The sequence below is a fragment of the Hoplias malabaricus genome, chromosome 8 (assembly GCF_029633855.1).
Source record: "Hoplias malabaricus isolate fHopMal1 chromosome 8, fHopMal1.hap1, whole genome shotgun sequence".
Taxonomy (NCBI): Eukaryota; Metazoa; Chordata; class Actinopteri; order Characiformes; family Erythrinidae; genus Hoplias; species Hoplias malabaricus.
In genome coordinates, this window is record NC_089807.1 from 18,532,935 (window position 1) to 18,557,060 (window position 24,126).

The following is a 24,126-nucleotide window of genomic DNA, read 5'->3' on the forward strand; positions in this document are numbered from 1 at the left end:
TTGGCAGTAGTCTGCAAAGCATATTCATAACAGCAAAAATAATAATAATAGTAATTAAACAAAAACAACAGTAAAGGGCTGTCAAACATTAATTAAAACCTGAGTTTCATTCCATTGTGAGTGAGCTAACGTTTCTTGGTTTTACATATGAAAGCTTCAATAGCTAACATAATGACAGGGATAATGTTAATATTCACAAGAACATTCATTTCAAATATAAAAAATGTAAAAGACAGCTTATAGTTTCAAAAAATGTAAAACAATAACCATAACACATTCTTGAACCATTTCTACAGGCATATCAACAATAGATTGTGGACCAAATGGCAGTGTGAACATGCAGAATACTGGTTTAGTTTTAGAGCTACTCACAAACTCTGGGAGAACACATGCTGAGCAAGGACTCTGGATCAGAGGATTTGATTGTCTCCCAGGACAAACAGGTATTGGTGGTGAAGTTCCACATACAATGCACACCAGGTACAGCTGTCACACATTCTGTCATTTCAGTGAAGGCAGCACAACTTGCGGGTGTGAACTTCAACATATCGCTCAGCATCAGACTGTTAAATCCTCCAAACACATACATCACCCTGAGAGGGAGAGAGAGAAAGAGAGACTTTTATAACTCTCAGAAGGACAGTGAAAGGTTACCTACAGAGGACAGAGGAGACTGACTGCAAAGAAAGTGGGAGAACAGGACGAGAGTAATAAGAAGAAAGTAAAACAGAGATAAAGGAGTAGCTGTTAGAAAGGGAGATCAATAGCGTCCATAGAGAAAATGACAGACAGGTAAAGAGAGAAAAGCTGTTCCAGCCAAGATCCCTACAGGGAGGTGACACAGATGTCAAGCTAGAAGTCTCAGTGACAAGAGAGATTATGTGTAATGATTCAGATCACAGAGGACCTTCATCAAAAACTAACAAAAGGTAATCTTGGTGGTACATGCGAACACACACACAACTTGGTTTTGAGTTCCTCTGACGAGTAATGTTAATACCACAGCAGGCAAAGTCATTTCAGATATATTAAATACACACACACACACTGTGAGCAGCTACTGTCTCTTACTTTACATCTACAATGTGGACCAACAGGGTGTAGAGCAAACAGTGATTGGGCACAACATTTAAAAACTCCAGCAGTACCGCTGTGCCTGATCCAAGCGTACGAGCACAACACACCACCACCATGTCAGCGTCAACGCAGAGCTTAGATATGATCCACCACCCAAATCATATTGTAATTGATATGGAATTGATCCAGCACCCTTTGCAGCTATAACAGCTTTCACTCTTCTGGGGAGGCTTTCTACAAATTTTTGGTGGGTCCGTGGGAATTTTGGCCATTCGTGCAGAAGAGTATAAGTTATGAGGTCAGATTCAGCACACACAGAAACAGGTTAGAGATGAGCCATGTATTATGAGATAGTTGGCCAAAATCATCCCCAGAAAAAAGGAATAAGCCCATCTTGCAGGCAGCACGTCTCCCTGGATGTCCTCACATATGTTTACTTTACTATTTGAAGCAAGGTTTACAGTTATTTTAGGCTTTTCATTTTGATTTCTGACTTAATTTGCCTAATCTGTGCTGAAAGAGATTACTGCAGGATTTAGCGGCAGACTCCATATTTACAGCCATGTCCTTGGCAGATGCCAGCACATGAAAATCCATGTAGGAGTGTGTAAATGTAATGGGGGAAGCAACCCGCAACTTGGCGCATCACAAATGGAGGCGTCATTTCCTATACACAAATAACTGGTTCTCCCTCTTGGGAAGATTGTAGTAGTAATACTCTTATCTGAGAAGTGAGCTGTCATTTTAACATGATCATTTTCACAGAGGATCTCATGTTCTTCCACACACAGGTGCTCCAGATCTCAACCATTAAAGTCCCTGGAACCCATTTTGAATTTTTTTTTTTTGTATAATTCTAAACTTAGGTGTTATGTGAAACGTTCAGCAAAGTTTAAATAAAAAACACAAAACAGAAATATTATAAATCTCTCCTCAAAAATGACCAAAATACACTCCTCAGATGTTTGAGAACGGTGCGGGCATGGTCCAATACTAATGGCCGTGTGAGACTGATAGCTCTCTATCACTGAAAAACAGAATGCTTTCCAGTGGTATATTTATGTTACCATGACAACACAGCCTCGAGACAGAGAAGTCGCTGGGTTTTTCTGACATTAAACAGCTATACATGTACAAACGTCTTTTGTATTTTATGTGTTTGTGGTGTGGTTTCATATGATTATTTTGTTACCATGACTGTACAAACGGGATACCTTCTAGAGTGTCTCCAAATTGGCGTTTCCCTCACTGCTACTCTGCTGTACTGCTGATTGAGTGGGTCTGCCTTCCCTGCTGCCACACTGCACGATGGTCCACTGTAGCTGCTATCTCTGATGCTACTCTGTTATACAAACCAATGGAGTGGTGCTGCAATCTCTGCTGTACTCAGACTTAATCCATTCATGCTCATTCTGTATTGCTTTGTGTTTGCTCTGTTTATGTCTTTCACTCCCTTCCCATAGCTTGAATAGCTATCTCCCTCACCAATGGCTCCTAAGCATTAGCTCACCAGTCTCTTCGGCTCAGAGAGGAGGCGTGGCTATGGTAGCCTTGTTATTGGTCAGGGTAATACTGACATAAGCATTACCCACTTTTAGGACTGCCCATTCTACATCGAGAGGAGAGCAGTACTGGTCATTTTTGAAGAGGGATTTATCATATTTCCGTTTTGTGTTGTTACTTAAACTTTGCTGAATGTTTCAAATAACACCCAAGTTTAAGATTATTAAAAAAGAATTCATAATGTGTTCCCATTATGAAATGGCAATTTAAACCAAATGATTAAACATGATTACCCATTGCTGTAGACAGCAGAATGGCCAAAGCGGTTCACGTCGTGGTAAAGGTTGGGTTTGGGCAGCACAGTCCACTCATCACATGCTGGAACACAGGGAGACAAACACTCAAATTTAACGTCTGGGGAAAAAAACAATATGAAAACAAAACATGCAAAAAAAATATCTAGTGTTTCAGAAAACCTATCCAAAACAACCATCTGACAAACAGGTCACATGTTCAATCCCACGTCTAATAATAGCAACAACAGACAACATAAAATTTAACTAGCGATCATCATCAACTTGATTATCAACATACTTTTAAAGGTTTTATTGCCTACTTCCTAAGGCTATGCTGTTTGAATACTAAATCTCCCATCAAAGGCAGCAACTAAAGTTATTGCTCATGTTTTTAGTCCTGTCTTTTTTGACACACATGCATTAGCCCTGTGGGGTATTCCAAAAAGCAGGATTTCAAAGATAACTTAAGCCGAAATTTGACGTTTGTGTAGTGTCCCTCAACTTTTTGTTTTTTCCTATTGTCCAGACTTGACTTGTGGCTTAAATCATCTGGCTAAACTAAGAAGTCCTACTTTGTGGAAAACCCCAGCACACTTTAAACAAACTCTTGCTTCCCAGGTCAGAATAATGTGGAAGCACTCTGAAAAAGCCTGAGAGAGATCAAGCGCTATTTATGACTAAGCTCCACTTATAATATAAAATTGTGGAATGGTGGGAATTGATTTAAAATTTGTGACTTATAGATACTAGTATTTTTAGGAGAAATACAAGTAAACTGATGAAAATAGCTTTTGCATTGATTGCAGGCTCAGATAATGGTAAAATTGCTGCAAAAACACTCAATATATTACAAAGTGGAAAAATGGGTGAAAAATGAATGAACAACACACTTTAATATAATGCCTTTTCAGGCCTCTTAGCCTACTGAATACAATGGAGAATGTAACATACCACACTCTGAACAAATTTTTTGTATGTCAACCTGTAGTTAAAACAAGAAAAAAAGAACAGGGCCTGGTATTTCTGTCCTGACATTGTAGATCTACTTGTTTAAAATTATTTATAACAAAGTTCTCCTTCATCAGTTTTTGTTTCTTAGAAATCTAGATATGTACATCAGCTGCATAATTTGTTCTATGATGGCCTAAATTTTATTACAAGCAGAGATTACAGCGTAGCTCTGTCAGCATATTGTCTGCCCATTTCTAATTCAGACCTCCATCTAAACTACCTAAGAACTGCACAATCATACAGCATTATCTTAACATTTAAAAGAGTTTTAAAAACTAGACAATAAATAAACTAAGTCTATTAGAACATCCATCCAGAGTTTATCTACTAACTCTTCTAATCTATTGTTTTCATTAAACTCATAAAAGAATAGTAATTACACCATTTATTGAAAAAACTAATTCAGCAACTTTTTAACTGAATAGAAAGAATAGAAACTAAAAATGTTCCTTGGAATTTAGAGCTTGATCCAGCATGAGACAACATTGATTAGGGGTGGGCAATATGGCCCTAAAATAACAGCATTTCAGAATATTTTGGCCATAATAATATTCCTGGCATATGACACAACACTGAAAAATACTTTTATTAATTTTAAGAACACACTATATATATATATATATATATATATATATATATATATATATATATATATATATATATATAAATTATAAATATATTTAATATGTATTCAAGTGGGGCAGCAGCAGGTAGTGTCACAGTCACACAGCTCCAGGGGCCTGGAGGTTGTGGGTTCGATTCCTGCTCTGGGTGACTGTCTGTGAGGAGTTGGTGTGTTCTCCCCGTGTCCGCGTGGGTTTCCTCCCACAGTCCAAAAAACACACGTTGGTGGGTGGATTGGAGACTCAAAAGTGTCTGTAGGTGTGAGTGTGTGTGTCTGTGTTGCCCTGTGAAGCACTGGCGCCCCTCCAGGGTGTATTCCCGCCTTGTGCCCAATGATTCCAGGTAGGCTCTGGACCCACCAAAAAAAAAGCACTTCTACTGGTCCATTCATCATTACATTTTCACAGAAAATGAAGGACAGCTTTGTTCAAATAATGCAAATAATGTGGTAAACTAAACATTGCCAACAAAAATTCTATTTGTTTTTCCTTCTGACAACAACCACCTCCAACCCCAATCCCAACACCAGAACCTAGTGCAGGAGTCTGGAGGTTATCTGCAAAAGTAGCAATAGCTTTAATTGCTTTGCTAACATGTGTGTGGCTCAAGACAGACATAACATAGATTGATCAACATAAAGCACTGTCTAAATAATCTGACATGGTGTACTGGACAATTTTTCAGTTCAGAGAAGAGATGCACTTCTGGGTCTTGGCAAAAAACCTGTGCAAATACCTAATGCATTTATATATTTAGACAATTGTGTGAAGAGAACCCCAAAAATCTCCATTTTCCCAGTGCAACTCAGGTCTTCATTTGAATGCTGCAGGTATAAATAAGCCAATATATCATACTTCTTAATAGTCATCACAGTGTGATCATTATTATGCGGCAAACAGCACCTAAAGTAGCTTGATTACAGCTTATTTATCTAATTTTAAACTGTAGCTGTCAAAAATATTCAGCCCTAAGAGCATTACTCTTACAAAGGGGACTGGAATCATTATAACAGGGAATGCAGTGCTACTATTGCCCATAGACAAACACTGGGGTCTTTAGCCTCTAGCCAATGTCTGACATTGATCATGAAGACTGAGCTTGTGTGCAGCTAATCCCGAACATCCCATTAGGTTTTGTGCGTTTTTCTATGGAGATTACACAAGCTGTATGTGTGCATATATGGTGTGTGTGTGTGTGTGCGTATATTTAACAGTCTGTATTTTAGGGACTTTGCTTGTTTTTATATCGCTTTCTCTGTCATCTCAGTTATAACTGATTTTATTTTCTTAATTACTATTTTATTGCGACCCTGAAATGGGTAAGCAAAAAAGCTGATGACGAAATAGCTGTTTTAAGACAACTAACTATTTTTGTTGTATTTTTGCCAGAAATAATTTAGAGGAGCATTCCTATTGTTGTCACTTGTTAAAATGCAGACCACATGTTCACCTGGATGCCTTTTGGGTGGCAGATCAATCCAGACACTCAAGTGACACTGCTGAGCAAACAGAACTGGAGCTGTTGACACACACTCAGCAGTATGCCTGGCACCTGCTATCACACCCTATTTCAAAACCACATCTTTTGTCCATATTCTTTTACATACATAATACACATCTCTGTTGCCTCAAGTCTTAAAAACTCTTATATTTCATTTTCTACTTCTGTACTGACTGAAGTAGATTTAAATCTCAAACAGGGAAAAATAGGGCAAATTTACCATTACCTCAAACAAAGCTTGTTCAAAGCTTGCTTCTTTCATTTTTCAGTGAACGTTAAATATCTTGAAGAATATTCACCTTTTCAGGAAAAACATCCTGAAATATGTAAGATCCAATGCAGCTGTGGTCATTCTTTTCATAACAGCAGTCAACAGTTTTCTCTTCTAAATGTTTTGCCAAGATATGGTTTTTAAGGGCTTTTTTTTTGTGGGAGCTGCTTTTTATTTTTATGTTTATTTATTTAATTTTTTGGATCATGTGCTAACATTTCACGTTAAAAAAATCCCAAAACGGAAGGGCGGGGCTTCCCCATCTGAAGGTTGCCTCCTTGAGAAGGTTAGCAATGCAGTATAAGTTGCCCTACTGACACTGTGTGGTAAACTTAATCCTGCTTGCTTCATGGGACAAACTAAAATTCATCTTATTATATGATTTTTAATGCTCCATTCTTTTATAAATTATAAATTAAACAGCCTATTATGAACAAGTGAAGGAAACACTAATCATTAGAGTAAAACACACCACACTCAATACAACTGCATGAATAGCAACCATTGTAATATACTTGAGTCATTTGTGTATAAAAACTTTTATTACTCTTTTTACAATTCTTAACCGGGGTACTGATAAAACAGAGCAGATTAAAAGTGAATGGAAGACAATTGCCTTCCTCACAGTGCTTAACTGCTCCTTGCATGATTGTTTATTGACCCACACTGATATACAGCTTGAGAGGTCTGTAGAGCAAAGGCTATCACACTGGGCATTAGCAAAAATATGAACCGTCTGGGGCCTTTAAAAATCACTGATCCAGAGCATCAAATCTTAGTGTACACTGCACTCTGCTGGAGAAACTGATGAGTGCAGCTGAGAAAGTCCACTGTTATTTCAGAAGGTCAACACCAGTGACTGCAGGCCTGGGTTCAACTTGTTACACATTAAAGGCTCGGATTACCAATACTGCCTGCCAAATCTAACAGAGAAAACAGCTAGATAAAATGAGCAGTGATTAAAAAAAACAAAAGAGCAGATGATTACGGAATACAGAAGGCTTTTGGTGAGAAATTTACAGAAGATTCAACTCAAAGTTATTACCCCTGGCAAATGTTATGGAATCAGAACTCTTAGATTGTGTTCACCCAGCATGTTTACTTTATAGCAAATAAAGATTGTAATCAATAAATATTCTTGCTTCATATAAAACCTCAAGCAAATTAAATGCAATTATTTGAATGTATAGCATGTTTTCTTCCAGATCAGAGGGAAATTAAGGACCCATTCAGTTCTGAGGACAGAAATATGGAATTATATCATCGCATTATAATCTGAAATTCTAAAACTAATACAAGCAGAAGTGTAAAAATGTGAATTAGTCTGCAAATGCAGTGTTGACAACCACATGACCCCCAGAAGAGCACTGTCATCTGAAACTATGTAAAGAATTGCACAATTCTTTCAAGCAGGAAATCCAACACCGTGTGGCAAAAGGTTTTTGTTGTTCCCTCTCAGCTGCATCTAAAAATGTGGTTCAAGTCTAAACAAAATGGAAAGTTTATAAAAAGGATATGCATGTAAACCAAGGAGTATGTCAAACATTAAAGCTTAAATAAAACAGGTACAACAAAACAAGTAAAAACGGAACAGAATCTGGAGTCAAACAACAAAACAGAGAAAAAAAAACCTGCTTACACTGGGGTAAACAGAAGCAAGCACAGAGTATAGATCAATAAATTAAAGTGATATTCAGTGACAAATGTTGGAAATTATGCCTGTTGCCATTTTAATGAAACAGACAAATTTGACTGCTTGAATAAAATTAATTCTATACTCATTTATGATACAAGTCAAGTAAAAGAAAGATTTCAGTCATTACCACACGTATACTCTGAGGTTTTCTCTTTTCATCAATAGACAATACGTTTGCTGAAGAAGTCGTTCTGGATTGATTAATGTGTTAAAACTCTCTTCAAAAAAGTCAAATCAATCCAATGGCATGGCCAACAAACAGTTAAGATCTCAATCCCAAAGAAAATTGATGGTGGAAACTGCAGAAAATAGGCCCAGGTTCATGCAAGATGTAGTCTACTCAACAAGGGCCAATTCATTGTGTACAGAACTTTTTCCACTATCAGGACAATAGAAAATAGCAAGTGGCAGTAGTCTAAGAAGGAAAAATTAATAACAGAGTTCATCGGGTCTAGTTTGACCCCACAAAAGAGTGATTTTGGTAAAGTCACAGAAATATTTAATAACAATCGTTCTAGGAGGAATGTGTCACAACACTGTGCATTGCACACGGCTGTGTAGGAGGCTATGCAATACCAAAACAGGCATTATTATAACAATGAACAGAGATGGGTCGATATATAATCAAGTAAGCATTAAAAACTGTTTTTGAATCTGTACCAGCTTACACAACCACTTCAGATGTCAAGGACATATACTGCTAAAATAGAAATTGTTGTTCTTTAATTACTCACATACTCTCACACTTGTTCTTTCCCTATATTAAATCCCAGGCAGACATTTTCTTCTCCTCTGGGCTTTCTGAATGTGTCACTCTGAATTTTGGGGACATGCTGGGTTGGAAACAATAGTATCGGTTTTCCGGACACAGAATTCCTGTCATTCTTTTGTGTACAACAAAGGACATTCAAGTTCATCAGGAATATCCAGCCAATGAGCTTCATAAAAACAAAACACCTGCATAGGCCCTCAAGACATTTTCCCTTGCCTAGGCCTATATGGACACAGAAAACGCATTCTGTTTATAGCTGTGTAAAATATGGATGAGCTCAGTCTCTGACCACTTCCAAACTGATTTGAGTGATCCATTAGTAATGCAATCACAATGAGTCTTGGGGGTATAGACATCTGGCTTTTTCTGAGAACAAGCTAAATCCAAAAATGATCCGCTCACCAAAAATACATGTTAATGCCAGCTGTAAACAGGTCCATTAAGAGGTGGTGAAGCGGTGCATATTACATAATCCTAATCTGTTTTATAATTATAATAACAGAAAAGAGGCTTGAATCAAGCATGGCAATATAGTTAATGGACATAGCAAACTGAAATCTGAGGTTGAAATAATATTAGTGAGAAGCAACTAATCAAAACATTACTATGCAAACTGACAGAATAAAGTGGAATGCAAAAAGTAGGTAAATCAATATAGGTAGGGGAGAGAAAAAAAAAAAAAGTAAAATTATACCACTCAACAGTTAAATTAATAGCTACAGAATGTCCTCATTTTTATCAACATCTAATGTTCAGAGCAGCTTGATAAATTATTCAAGAGAAAACATGATCTGGGATGCTTAATTCTGGATCAAAAAATCACTGCAGCTAATCTTAGAGATAACAAATGGTGCTCAAACACTCCAGAGAATGCAGTTCCACTGCTCCACAATCCAACGCCTGGCAGTGGGCATGGTGACCTAGGTCATGTTCAGCCAGTTCTGAGCATCTACATGCCCACAGTGCTTTTCTACAGAGATTATACAATCAGTGTGTACAACTGCCCACAATGTGTGAATCTGTAATGTATCAGAATTGGACCAGAACAACTGGACATATATTGTACGTTTACTCTTAATTTTTTCATTAATGTGCAATACAGTCATATAAGCACAGAGGTCAACCAGCGGGCTTCTCAGGAATAAGTAAACTTCCACAGAAAGATCGAACGCAGCATTAACCAATCACAGTGCCCTCTTCTCAAAGCCAGCAATCACAGAGCAGTTTCACACCGTCCCAAGTCCTGCCCTGAGGCCCAAGTACTTCATTGAAGTGAGCACTTTAATAACGATGGTTAAATTGTGAGCAAAAGGGGTGCAGTGTTCAAGTGATGAAAGCGGTTTGAGAGTAGAGCTGGGACACACTTCGCCTCATCTCTTTGTGTCCATCACTACGGCATAAACACCATCAACGTTGTGTTTAGACGAGCTCTCCTCAATATTACAGCATTTTACTGGATGCTCAGACAAGAGATTTTATCATAATCCCTTACTCATATGTCGAGGTGTTTCTATGACACGTGCCTTTCACTTTCTGACTGAAATTTAGCTCCTCTGTCTATACCCTACACCAACACAGACCGTTACCACCTTTCTGACCAGTTCACCGCAGCTTTTCTCCTTAACTTTACACAAAAAGCAGGCGAGATCTCTAAACTATTAAGGCCACGAGAGAGCACATGGTTTGATCAATATTTTAATGAGACTGAATCTCCAATCAGACCTTTACAGAAATTTTAACATTTCTACAAATACGTCCTTCAGCAAGTATAACGCGGTTAATGACACATCACCATTAAAATGCAACCTGCCATGATCACAAGTGTCTTCAGGTTTGTAGTTAACAACAGACAGACTTTCCATATTAAACATTCCTGCATCATGTTTATATCACTAAGGCAAGTTAAACAGAGCTTCAGCTTTAAAAAGAAAACACTCATTTACATGAAAAAAAAACCATCAGATAATAAATACATTTATTTAAAAGTAATATTTTTAACGTTTCTAAATGCAAACACATTTATATTATTAATCAGAATAATATTGTTCAAGGCATAGCAGGGAACCTGTCATTTATGTAGAAACACTTACAATTCTGTAAGTACGCTCATTGCTTTATAATCCGGAGTTTTGCCCTGTTTTTGGTGTAAGGTTAAAGTTAAATAGAGATGCTGAGTAGATAAATTGGTCAGAAGAATGTTCATCCAGTATTTATCCAGCTAAACACTACGACTGATCTCTCTGTGGATGTTTACTTTTTCCTGAGAAGCTCGCTGGTTGACCTCTGACCTAGATTCGTATTTTTGCATCCTGAAATTTTTTAGTTGAATTTATGGGTCTGTATTTTTAACATCTGATTTTTTTTAATCACCTGAATTATTTTTAAATGTGAATTTTTCAAATCTGAATTCACCACCTCAAAATCTCAAGTTTATTTAAAGCCATACAAAAATAATTCAAAGAAAAATTATAAAATATTCCTATGTCACTGACTTACCTCTATAAAGGGACACATTTTTACAAATACTGGCGCACCATGGGTAACAGAACCTGTCAGTTTCTAGGAATCAAACTCATGTTTCATTGATAGAACTAAAAGGACACACATTAGATCAGACCTTCATGTGGTGAAATTATTCAAAGCCAGTTTGTCTCAGACAAATGAAATATACTTATACGAGACATTTTAGATCGGAAGGAGGTTTTTCCCCAATGGTTCTAACATTGGTGTTCATCTCCACAAGTAAGATACAAAAGTAAGCAAGTGTTCAACTATAAATAGTTCTGAATAAGTTTTGCCAAACTGTGTTAATATAACAGAGTAGCATTGGGCGCAGAAGTGAGTGGGGCAGTAACAACTGTTACTCACCCAGGTTATAGGCCATGAAGTCAGAAGAGAAACACTTGGCGCCATGACTCATTGACGTGTCATTGTGGGTGTTGCCTCCAAACAACATTAAGTTGCCACCCACCAGCACGGCTGTGTGGAGGTAGCGGAAAGAGCCACTGTCTCGCAGAATAGACCTGCAAATAAAAAGTTACATCACTGCACAGAACGGAAGCACAGTTTTTGTACATATTTGGCATTAAGAGAGTCAGGAGCACAGTTTTGTACGCTATCTTAAAAATATATGACTTTGCTTTAGGGAGGGTTACATCAACATCTGGCGGTGATATACTTCAGCGTAGACAGGCTGTGTACTTTTTTGCAATTAGAGGCTGAGCATAACATGTGATCTGTACGAGTAGGTTTGAGAATTCTTTATGTGTTTGACCTTAGTAATGAAGACAGGATATATAATAACTGAAACTCGTTTCAGATACATGCATATAAATAGCTCTACTTGCATTTGGCTTCAGCTGCTTGTATCGCAACACTATGCAGCTGTAAACCATAATCACACACAAACATTCATTCATTCGTTCATCCATTATCTGTAACCGCTTATCCAGTTCAGGGTCACGGTGGGTCCAGAGCCTGGAATCATTGGCGCAAGGTGGGAATAGTCCTTCACAGGGCAACACAAACACTCACACCTACGGACACTTTTGAGTCACCAATCCACCAACCAATGTGTGTGGTTTTTTTTTGTTTTTTTTTTTTTTTGGACTGTGGGAGGAAACCGGAGCACCCGGAGGAAACCCACGCGGACATGGGGAGAACACACCAAACTCCTCACAGACAGGTCCCTGGAGCTGTGTTACTGCGACACTACCTGCTGCACCACCGTGCCACCCCACACACACAACCATGTATTTGAAAATACGCCTTACTCAAATATACAGCTAGGCTTGGACATCTGAAGTTATTAATTAACCAAAATAAATTTCTATCATTTATTGGAAACAACATATTGTTTTTTTTGGTGGTGTGGGGTGGCTATGTATTATTGTTGACATAATTACTGCAAGCAAAATAAAATTGTTATTTTTAGAACAACTTTTAAAGAACTCACCACATGCTCTTGTCCACATCATAGCGATATAAATCTCCAGCAAGGCCATATTTTGTGGCATTAAAGGCTTTGTATCCTCCATGGATGTAAACAGCATGTGTAAGGGGGTCATACACACTGCTGTGGCCATAGCCCCCATGTATCAGTGCCCCCTTAGTCTCCAAAACACTCCACCTGTTCTTCACTGGACACAGAATGCGACAAATATTGAGTGTGATGCAGGGAGTGACAAACATATCTCATATTACAGGTCACACTTGCAAAAAAATTATTAAGCCATTGTTTCCCCTTCAGGGCATTTCATGTAGAACATGTTATGAAATGCCTGATTAGTGTAGAATTGGCAGTGATCATTACAAAAATTGTATGTTTTTTTTTTTTTTTCTTAAAAACAATAAATTCATTTTAGTAATTAAACTGCCTGCTGATAGAAAAAATGGGTTTAATTATAAAATTATGAATGAAAACAGCTTACATGTAAATTCATGAAAAATTACATCTGTTACTGACCAATGTTGTAGTGCTGTACTTGGCTGATGTATCCATAGAGAGGACAGTGTCCAAAGATGACCAGCATTACAGGCTCTGATGCGTCGGATTGGAGGTGGACAATGTGAGCAGAATGACCAACAACAGCATACTGCTCTTTAGCCTGAGGGCTTAACAGTTCCCATGACTGATTTGATGTGTGAAACACCAACAGCTCTGATGTCACATTCCCCGTGGAGTCAATCTTCCCTCCATACATGTAAATCTTATCCTGAAGGGTGTGTACATACACACATGTAAGAACATAAAAATAAGTATAAACAAGTTCACTACTCTCAGATTAAAGAAGCTCATCCTGCCCCCCCCCCCCTAAAAAAGTCCACAACCTAACTGAGCTATGGTGATTATGTTTCCGATTCCAGTGAAAATAAATGCACTTATCACACTGCAAAATCAGCAACACAATACACACCCTGTGTTTGCATATTTTCTGAGAAGTAGGACTGGGCTTTTTACTTCAAATACATGCAATATGTGCCTACAAATATGAGGTGGTGAGAAACTACTTAAACGCCAAGAGCCTCCACCTAAAAAAGTATGTTCCAGAGTGAGTTACATACCAAGTACTTGGTTTGTTTTAAAGGTCCATTACTACCTAATTTTGCTAGGAAAAGGGGCATATAAAATATGCACACACCTCATGCACAGCCACAGTGTGACCATAGCGTGGAGTAACATAGCTGATGGAGCGGTTCAGGGACATCCAACTCTGAGATGTGAGATTGAACCTGAGAGTGAGAGAGAACGAGATACCAAGAGAGAAAGTGAAAACATTATTCTTGTTACACAGTTGGGTGTATACTATTCATGTCATTCTTTTCCATTGCCTGAATAACTTACGCTGTCACCATCTGGTAGTTTGTGTAGTTGAACACATGGCCACCAATCACCCACATGACATCGTCAATTACTACAGCTTTATGGGATGCACGTGCCAGTTCATATCCATCGTACTCCTCATGTGTCCAGAAAGAAACATTCGGTGGTACTGACACTGAACAATCAGGACCTGAAGCAAACACAAGCATGTACAAAGTTAACCTATTTACCTGAATCATTGTTTAATCGTCTATACTACAAAACAAGAAAAAGTTTAGCCTTGATTTTATTACCAAGACACATTTTAAGTAAAATCATCACCCAACAAAGGAAAGATTCAGAAAAAATGTATGTGCCCAGCTAGGGCTGGACAATAATTCAATATCAGTATATATCGCAATATAAAATGTTTCAATAATAATGATATGATTATTTTCAATATACATTATTTACAAGATCCCTCACTGATTGTCATATATTACAGGGCACCGTCTTCAATTCAGTGCACTCAATTTAAATTTTACTTTAAAAATATTAATATTGACAAAGTCAAAAGGTTTGGTGGTGATGTCATGTTTCTAGTTTGTGCTTGGAAGTCTTTCCGTGGATTTTAAAATGTTCATATCGATATCGGAATTATATCATATCAATCAAAATTAACAAACATGTCATGATATCATGATATACATTTTGGCCATATTGTCCAGCCCTATGCCCATTATGAAAATAATTAGCGCTGTCTATCAATTAAAAAACAAATAATATTTTATATATATATATATATATATATATATATATAACCTTACTAAGTAATCAGACTATTTTCTGAAATGTATTGTGATTAATCACTTTGTTAGATTAACATAATGGAATTATATTTATTAATCGTGTCTATCGATGTAAAAGTATAATCACAACAAAAAAAGTTAAAATGCTAGTAGTTCCTTATATATTGAGAGGGAGAGACGTGTAGTGTGATATGCATGACAAACTGGCAAAAGGAAGCATTAATTTTTAATTTATTATAATATCTTGGTGTAGTTTCAATGATTTATAAATTAGATTCTTTTAATTTGCTGAATAAAAGTTTCAGGGAGAGCTTTAGAATTGGACACAAGCTTTAACGGGGAAGAGTAACACATATTATGGAAGGAAGTCAAATTTTGTAAAATGATTAATTAGCAATAAAATTATTAACTTGCCAAATACTCATGGGTTAACAAACATTAACATGTTAATTTTGGCAGCACAAAAAATAACTAATTTCTTTCTAAACATGTCTAAATTTACTTCAGAAATTATACGCTTTAATCTATTAGTCTTTAATCTTTAATCTATTTTAGAAGGAAATTATGTTGTATGATTAATATGCAACAAGGCAACAGTTCCAAATTTGTTTGAGTGAGATATTGAAACAGTGCTCTCTCATTATAATCAGGTGCATTTTCCCCTGTAAAACAGGAGGAGCATTCAGTTGTGAATAACCATTTAAACCCCTCATAAATGCCTATAAGAAACATTCTTTTTATAATGTGCTAAACAAAATTAAACTAATTCACATATCTTATAAAATTGCACCCCAAGCACAAGTAAATGAATGCACTTAAAAACATCATCTCTTACTACTGTAAGGTCAAGGGTCTTTTATAATGTCCACAGATAAGAGAGTTAACTATTAAATCTTTGCATCAAGGTCACTACTCAACATACATGTTAATACTCTTCCATAGCACCACAGCAATGCAAAAACTAAACAGCAAATCAACTGCTTTGTAGTTACAAAAGGGCTACAGCTTAAAATAATTAAAGTGCAGTGCTGTATGACTCTGAGAAGCCTCTGCAGACTGCAGTGAATGATATATAACTGAAGTGCTGACACAGTGTGGACAGTGAGCTCAAACTGCTAGTGGAAGCACTTAGCAAATGGTGCAATTATTGAGGAAGAGATACACAGAAAATCATCCTTAGAATTCAAACCTTTAGAAGATAATTTGTTCAAATACCATGTTTACCCAGAAACCCTGTATTCCAAGCGATCGACCTCGCAAGGAAAATAGCACAATAGAGTGTTATCACCACAGAAAGTCAGATTTACACACTCAAAAAGAAAACTATGTAAGAAACTATATTTTTCTCCAGGTTTCCCCCTCCAGTTGTAGAGTGTAATTCACTTTTATAGCACTTTTGTGAAATCAAGTCATGCTCTGACCATCACTTATGTAGCTCACTCTAACAAGTAAAGGCCAGTGCAATATTTAAGAATTAAAATCAATCATTCATTGTCTGCAACCCCTTATCCACCTCAGGGTCGCAGTAGGTCCAGAGCCTACCCATAACCTATGGACATTTTTGAGTAGCCAATCCACTTACAAACTTTTTTTTTTTTTTTTTTTAATTGGACTGTGGGAGGAAACCAGAGCACCCGGAGGAAACCCATGCAGACACAGGGAGGACACAGACAAATTTTCACACTCACCTAGTCTGGGACTCAAACTCACAACCCCAGGTCTTACAATAATTGTAAGTGCTTTGGGTTTTTCAAAAGCATTATATATAAAAAAATATATATTATTATTAGAAGTAGCAAGTTGTCTTCTCAGAGCCAAATAAATGTTATTCAAGATCTTATTCTAATTTAGCTGATTTGTTTTTTTGTTGTTGTTGTTATAAGGGTGGCATGTTGGTGCAGCAGGTAGTGTCACAGTGACCAACTAAATAAGAATAAGGTCTCAAAGAACATTTATTTGGCTCTGAAAAGACAACTTACTACTACTTATAATAATAATAGTAATAAAAAATTGTCTTTTTATAATGATTTTGAAAAACCCAAAGCACTTACCATAAAAGTATGAATATTATGTCCAAAGACCACCAAAAAACTAATGAAACAGCATTACAGAGAATAAAACAGCACAGATACCAGTGGGGAGAGTCGATAGCCAACCAGTGAGCAGCACCATTGTGGTTAAAACAGGCTCTCTAAATATACAGCTACTAAAACGGCCACATAGCGATGTAAACAAGTTGCCTTGGTCTTTGTCAGCACCCGCTACCCTGAGTCCCTTGGTGGATATTGGCACCCTCTAGCTAGTCCCTCCGGCCAAAATCTTTTAGAGCAACTTACACTTTTGACTAACCATTATAAAGTACACTTATGAGAATCAAACCCAACCTCATGACGGTTTTTACTGTAACTTCTATGTAAACAGGTGGGGCTGAATTGTGGTAGCTTTATTATTCACAGAGAGAGAGGGAGAAAATAAAATGAATTCTAAAATAGTAACGAAAAAGGGACAAAGACCAAACAGCCAATATTTTCCTTGAGTCATTGCAATACACCTCAAAAATAGACTTACAAGAGCAATATTTTTTTAGAGAGCCATAAACTTATAAAGCACTTTAGGACAGAGGACAAGCTGCTACGCAATTCACTGCACATTCTGATATAGAGGACTGTTGCTAGTGTGGACCTAATCAGAAAAACACAAACAAATAAAAGCATGAACCTGCCAACTTCAGACAAGGCAGTGTTTTTTGCCAAGTTTTCACAGAGTAACAATTAAATGTGGAATAAGGCACCTTGCTGGCTAACGCGTGAGCTTATCTTCAGTATTCAGCCGTTCCACCACAGGGTTCTTGATTACATAAATCGTTATCTGAAGGTATTGAATTAAAAAACTGGAATCGATAAAAAAAATTGTTATTCCTCTTTTTTGGGTTTTTATTTTTATTCCTTTTATTTACTGCCACACACAAAGAAACAGCTCACCTTGCCATCCTAGTTCACAGCGGCAAGTTTTGGTGCTGGTTTGGCACTGGCCCTGCACAGGATAGCCACAGTTCAAGGCACAGTATGGGACATCACAGGCCTCTCCTTTCCAGCCTCCTTCACATTCACACCACACTGTACCACTGGAGTTAGTCAGTCTACACGCACCGTGGCCCGAGCAGTTATTAGGACATGTATTTATCCTGGGTGGGGGGGAGCAAAGAAGAAAGACAAGAGGGACAGGGGTTGGGGAAAGAGAGAGAAATATTAATCACAATTACTGTATTTATGGATTGTCATAAAAGCATTGCTGCCTTGCAGCCGGCAATACCGTGAAGGCTCCAGACCCACCGCGACCCTGAACTGGATAAGCGGTTACAATGAATGAATGAATGAATGAATGAAGCATTGTTACTAAATGTCCTCATTTCTCATAACAGCAGTTGTATCATTTAAACACCCCAGCATTAAAATAGCTTTGTATGAACCAGTGGCGTAGCTAGAAGTTGACCTTTGTGTGCATCTGGACAAAAGTGGGTAGGCACTTTTCTAGAAAAATAAGCAAATGCAAACTGTAGGGGTGCAGAATAATTGATATCAGAGGGTGGGAGAGTGTAACATAACATTTAATGCAAAATTTCTGAAATCATTAAGAAACCGAGGAGGTACCTTTCTGAACAGTGATGAATCTGTAAAATGCAAATACGATATTACTCTATAATTGCTGTACTATCCTAAAATGTTCATTAATTATAATGAGCTCTGAAGTGAAAGATCTCTGATTATTGGTCTAAGAGATTGGTCTCTTCCTGATTTCATTACCATATTTAACTTGTATGTCCAATATAAATATGTCCAATATAAATATAATCTGGTTAATCATGTGAAAACACATATGCTGTATTTTACTGTCATGCCCTATGTTAAATGTACAGTCTATTCTGCTTATTTAGGACTCCTACATTCATCAAATATTCTAAGAATAGTTTGTTAATGTTATTGTTAATCTTAAAAGAATCTAATTTTTATATATATATATATAATTATTTTGATTCTAAAAGTCTGTCAGCTTTATTGCCATCACAGATGTGTTGAAGGAGAACTGAAATGAAGAGACCGTTCTAGCATTAGAGTAAGTCCCCAGTGTTTCGGCACTGACCTGCTGCTCTCAGCACTGCTGCAAAACAAACCCCTGTAGAAGGCACTGCGACTCTATTGGCTGCAGAACTAAAACGATGGACAGTCACTCAGAGCACATTCTCTGTTTAGCAATCATGGAGTATCTGGAGCAAATCATTTTCTAACATCAAAAGTATGAAATAATAAAATGACGCATCCTGTATCAGTTTAAAACAGAACTCTGCATTTAGTGTCTAAATACAGGACGGTTGGCAACCCTAATCACGCCCCTCGCGCTCCAGTTCTGAATCAGAAACTGTGGGAATGTGTGTTTGTGCGCAACAGTCAGAAAGGAGTGTGTGTCCGGGCATGTGCATTCACATGCAGGGAATTAGATCTGGGTGGCCCTTGGTTGAATTTTGGTAGGCCAGGCAAATCCAGGCCTACGCCCCTGATATAAACTCATACTTATGTGAGGAAAGGGGAGGGAGAGACAGAGACAAAGACAGACAGTCAGTGCAAGTGCAATTATCTATCACAATGCAGAGATAGACAATTTAGACAGAGGCAGAAAGAAAGGAAAACAACAGAGATAAAAATACACAGACACAGGCAAATGAACAGATCAATCGTTGGAAAAAAGACAGAGAGACAAAGACAGAAAGATAGATAAACAGAAAGAGACACGTAGTCAGAGACATTACTGGTCTCCTCCCTGTTTGCACTGCCAGCATTTATAGATTTGGTCTCAGTCTCCACTAAAGGATTTAATGCTGAGGATTCACAGTTAGAACAAAGGTGTGAACAAAAGGTAGAGCGGTGCACAGTCACTGTCTCCATGAGCTAGGGAGATATTTTTAGCTATTTATATAATTAAATTAGAATGATTATTATGTGTGTCATTATCAAATTATTGCATTACTGGAGTGTTAAATATAACTCATTTAAATAAACGAAGAAAACCTCTTTAAACTTGTTAGCATTAGCCATTTCTATCAGCACAGATGCTGCATTTAAACCTGTGCTGGCACTGGCAGAGCTACAGCTTCCCTCATTTGTAGGCAGCTCACTCTCCTCTACAGCTCAGCAGAGCTCTGGCTGTGTGTGTGTGTGTGTGTGTGTGTGTGAGACAGAGAGAGGAGAGAGAGAGCGATAGAGAGAATGAGAGAGCTGGGAACTAGTCAAGCACCTGTTTGATGTCCTTCAGTGTGGACTGTATTTGTGTGGTTATAAGAAAGAAGTGTCTGAAGGGTAAACAGTATATGTATGTGTGTGTTTCAGACAGACACAGACACAGACACAGAGAGAGGGAGAGAGAGAGAGAGAGAGAAGAAGAGAGATTCTGTTGGAGGCTCCGTTTGATGTTCTTTTGATATTGCACTCTATTGTGTTTCTTCAGGGGGAATGGGGTCCAACACGAAAGTGGTTGCTATAGAAACCGTACCAGCAAGCACCAGAACTCCCCAGACCCAGAGGCCAAAGCCATCAAACACATCTGTGCACTGCTTCTCCCCTTATGGCAAAGTCTCGTTAGAGGTGACAAGCCGCAAGCTGCTCTGAGACGAAGAAAAGAGACCTTTATCTACTGGGACCAAAAGTCATCTGTGTCATTGTGGCCCATGTTCAAACTAGAGTTTCATTTTGCAGCCAAGAGAATACTGCCCTATTTATTTCCATATCTGTTTCAAAATGAGTCATATCACACAGCTAAAAAGTTTTAATAACACTTCATTTATCAAAATTATTCAGTCATTACATATGACTAGTGAAGTCTATTTAAACACTGGAAATTCCATATCTGAGTGTGAACAAAGCCAAGAAATGTACTACATGTAAAGGGTACTAAACAAATTAATACACAGAAAAGACACCAAAATTTGATCAAATATGATAATAATCTGAAAAATATTTCCTCACCATATGCAGTTTAGCTGCTGGACATTAATAGATTTATCATTTAACCACTGCAATCCCTTCATTTACCATACTAGTGGTTAAGTAAAGCCTGGAATTCACAATTCATATGAACTCAGTGTCACAAGTAGTTCAACTGCATGTTTTCAAACTGCCATTAAAGCAGTGCTCAACAGCTCAACATAATTGGAAAGGAATGCTTACTGCCCAATTTGGTTACATCACCTAATCCACCTGTTAACGTGCGTAGGCCAGCATCAAACTGAGTGATGAAGAAGAGGCAGAGCCATGCTACCCACTCAGAGAGCACAAGGCTTATTGTGTTGTCTTGGACTCCTAGCCAAGGATGGCATTTGTGTGAGGAAGTCTCAACCCAGCTTTTTCACTTCTAATTAAAGCACTTCAAGAGTCTAAAAAGATTACCTGTACCCCACAGGCAAAAGTACACGGCTAACATCATAACCTCAGTGTGTGACTATTTCAGGCAACAGTTGTTATAGGACTGGATTAAATCAATTTTGTTCTCCTGTGTTATTAGGTGACAACAGCAAAATAAATGTTCAACTTTTCCAAGAGCATCAGCACACTGAATACAGACTGGGAGCTTATTCCAAGCATGAAAGTAACTTAGCAAACCATATGGCCCTACAATAAATACAATAATTACAAACAAATGTGCTGTAAACACAGCGCCTACGTGAAAAGTGTGATAATTATTTTCTCTCCATATCAGTAACAAACATTCAGTTGAGCTCACCTGTATGAAATGTTGAAGCCAGTGAGGTTGTAGGCTGCATCACTAAAAAAGTGCAGAAGTGCATAACCAGATTCAGACACCACTTCTGGAACAGACTCGTTGCTGTAGTGTTCAGGAACAATCAATCCACTGCAACACAAGAGTTTGAATATGACCAGATATTTATGCTCTGAGGGAAAATAAATAAATAAATAAATAAATAAAAAGTGGTCTTGTTGTCTGGTACGTGTACGTCGTCATTCAGTCATCATATGATAAGATTTGTGATGTGCCTTTTTGAAATGTGTCATATTGCAATAGATCTGGGCCCACTGAGAGGCTCCAGACCCACCGCACCGTTCCTGCGTGACACAGTGGTTTCCACTACAACATCTTATATCTCAAGAGCACTACACAGCTTTCAAAATACCAGAATCGTTATGTTGCACACACTTTACTGTAGAGGTGTAATGATTTTGTATACTGTCATTTCTGCATCATGAAACAATACAGTTCTGATCAATTTAATAAGCAAATGGTTGTATAAATTTATATTATTATTATTATTATTATTAATCATTATAATTCCTAAAACTACTGTGATTCTTGAAACAATAACTTACACAAAAAATGTCAAATCAAATCTAAAATCATATAAATAATGCAAGCCTTAAAACGAATGCAAGCTAAATCTCTGCAGAATGCAATTTACTTTTTACAGCACAGTCCTGAAATCAAGGGGGAGGAAGGGGGGCTGTGGGCTCCTACCCTCCTTCCAATGTTACATAGTGCAGTTTCATTTTTGTTTTCTCCTTTCTCTGGTAACAGACATGTTTGTATACGCGGTATTAGCACCAGTATTTGATATTTGCAATATCAGAACATGATCACTGTTTGCTGCACAGAAGATGAATATCTGAATGATCAGACTTGGTCTCTTTGGTCCACTAGCCATTGCAGCTTGGATAATTATCCAAGATAGTCTTACTAAACCCAACTGTATTCAGTACGCAGAATATATCGTTTTTCTATGTCCATTTAAAAATTTTATTTAACCTGCATATTGTGACACCCCTACTATACTTTTTCATATTCATTTATTACATGCCATCTGTTTGTAGAAACCGTGTTGTATGCACTTTATAAGCCATCAAAAAACTTTTCCTTCAATAACCCTTTTGCATGTTTGCTAAAATTTCTCATGCTCTCATTGGCTACTGCACATAACCGTTCCTACTACTTGCCACAGGTATGCACACAATACAAGACTAACCACTGCAAGTTTCAAAAATCCTTAAAGAGGACCTATTATACCCTTTTTTTCACAAGATAACACAGCTCCCTGGGGTTTTACTAAAATGTCTGTGACATTAGTCAAAATATCACATGAATCAAACACAACAGCAGTTTTCTTACAGTATCTGAACAGACATATTCAGAATTGCAGTGATTGGAGAAACTCAGGCAAGGACGGGGGACAACTCAATCCATTATATGTCTTTAATACTTAATGCCAAGCCCACACTACAGATTATACAGGATATTGAGTCATAAATACGGAACATTTCATATTTATGATTCACAATCTGGGCAGCCCTGAATGCACTGGGAGAAGATCGGTGGGCAGCAATTTCTTGATAAATTTGTGTAGGATGAATAAGGATGAATAGGATAAAATTGTGTATGCTCAGCTTATCTGGTTATAATATTAATTCTATCAACAGGAACAGTAACAATATATATGAAAGAAATATATTTAAACCCAATTTTAATAAGTAATAAATAATAAAATGCTTCTTGGGCCTCATTTGTTTAAGCCAAAAAATTTACTGTATTCTCCTCCCTAATATCTCGCACACAGCCATTTACTATAAACGTCCCTAAGTACCTGAACGCAGCCAGAAGTGGAGAGTAGATGGAGTCTCCATCGTACACATACAGGTGGTCCCAGCTGCACTCTGTGGCGAAGTGTTCAAAGCGCAGCCTCAGAATAGAGTTAGCCCTGCACATCACACAGCAAACTATCATCATCAAGATTGACAGGAATACAGGAGTTTAAGTATATTAAGAAAAAAAAATAACTCACTGTCCCTCTATGAGCCATGTGCATTTGGTCTTGTATTTGTAGTTTCCTGGTCCATCTGACAGGTATCCAGATGTTCCTGTTAGCCTGTAAAAAGAATTGGCACAAAAACACATCAATAAATATCAAATCGTAAACACACTTCTGAAAACACACCAAAACACATGCCAGTTCAACAGTCAAAGTCCAGCTGCAGATGACATACTGAGTAATTTACCCCACACTAGAGTGCCTCTGATAACATTTAAAGACAGGGTAATGCACAGCAAGGGTTTTTTCAGTTCAAGGTTTTTCCAGTAAATATGCAAAGACAGAGGGTGTATCTTGACTCACAGCCAACGACTGTCAACTTAATGAGAGAATATGTAACTATTCAATTTCTATGGCACCGGAGCCAGATGAAGTGATTTTCGAGTTTTAGAAACGGTCAAT

The 24,126-nt window shown here is 37.6% G+C and overlaps 1 protein-coding gene across 1 annotated transcript in view; it reads right to left on the reverse strand.

The window, feature by feature from the left end:
• atrn (attractin) overlaps positions 1 to 24,126 on the reverse strand; it is a 73,247-nt gene that overhangs the window by 43,282 nt on the left and 5,839 nt on the right. Inside the window, exons 2-12 of the mRNA XM_066678510.1 lie at positions 23,698 to 23,781; positions 23,500 to 23,613; positions 21,633 to 21,761; positions 17,843 to 18,045; positions 14,095 to 14,263; positions 13,892 to 13,982; positions 13,216 to 13,465; positions 12,706 to 12,889; positions 11,619 to 11,773; positions 2,874 to 2,958; positions 373 to 593 (exon numbers count right to left, since the gene is read on the reverse strand). Of these exons, the coding sequence (XP_066534607.1) occupies positions 373 to 593; positions 2,874 to 2,958; positions 11,619 to 11,773; positions 12,706 to 12,889; positions 13,216 to 13,465; positions 13,892 to 13,982; positions 14,095 to 14,263; positions 17,843 to 18,045; positions 21,633 to 21,761; positions 23,500 to 23,613; positions 23,698 to 23,781 (1,685 nt within the window). The remainder of the gene's footprint in view (positions 1 to 372; positions 594 to 2,873; positions 2,959 to 11,618; positions 11,774 to 12,705; positions 12,890 to 13,215; positions 13,466 to 13,891; positions 13,983 to 14,094; positions 14,264 to 17,842; positions 18,046 to 21,632; positions 21,762 to 23,499; positions 23,614 to 23,697; positions 23,782 to 24,126) is intronic.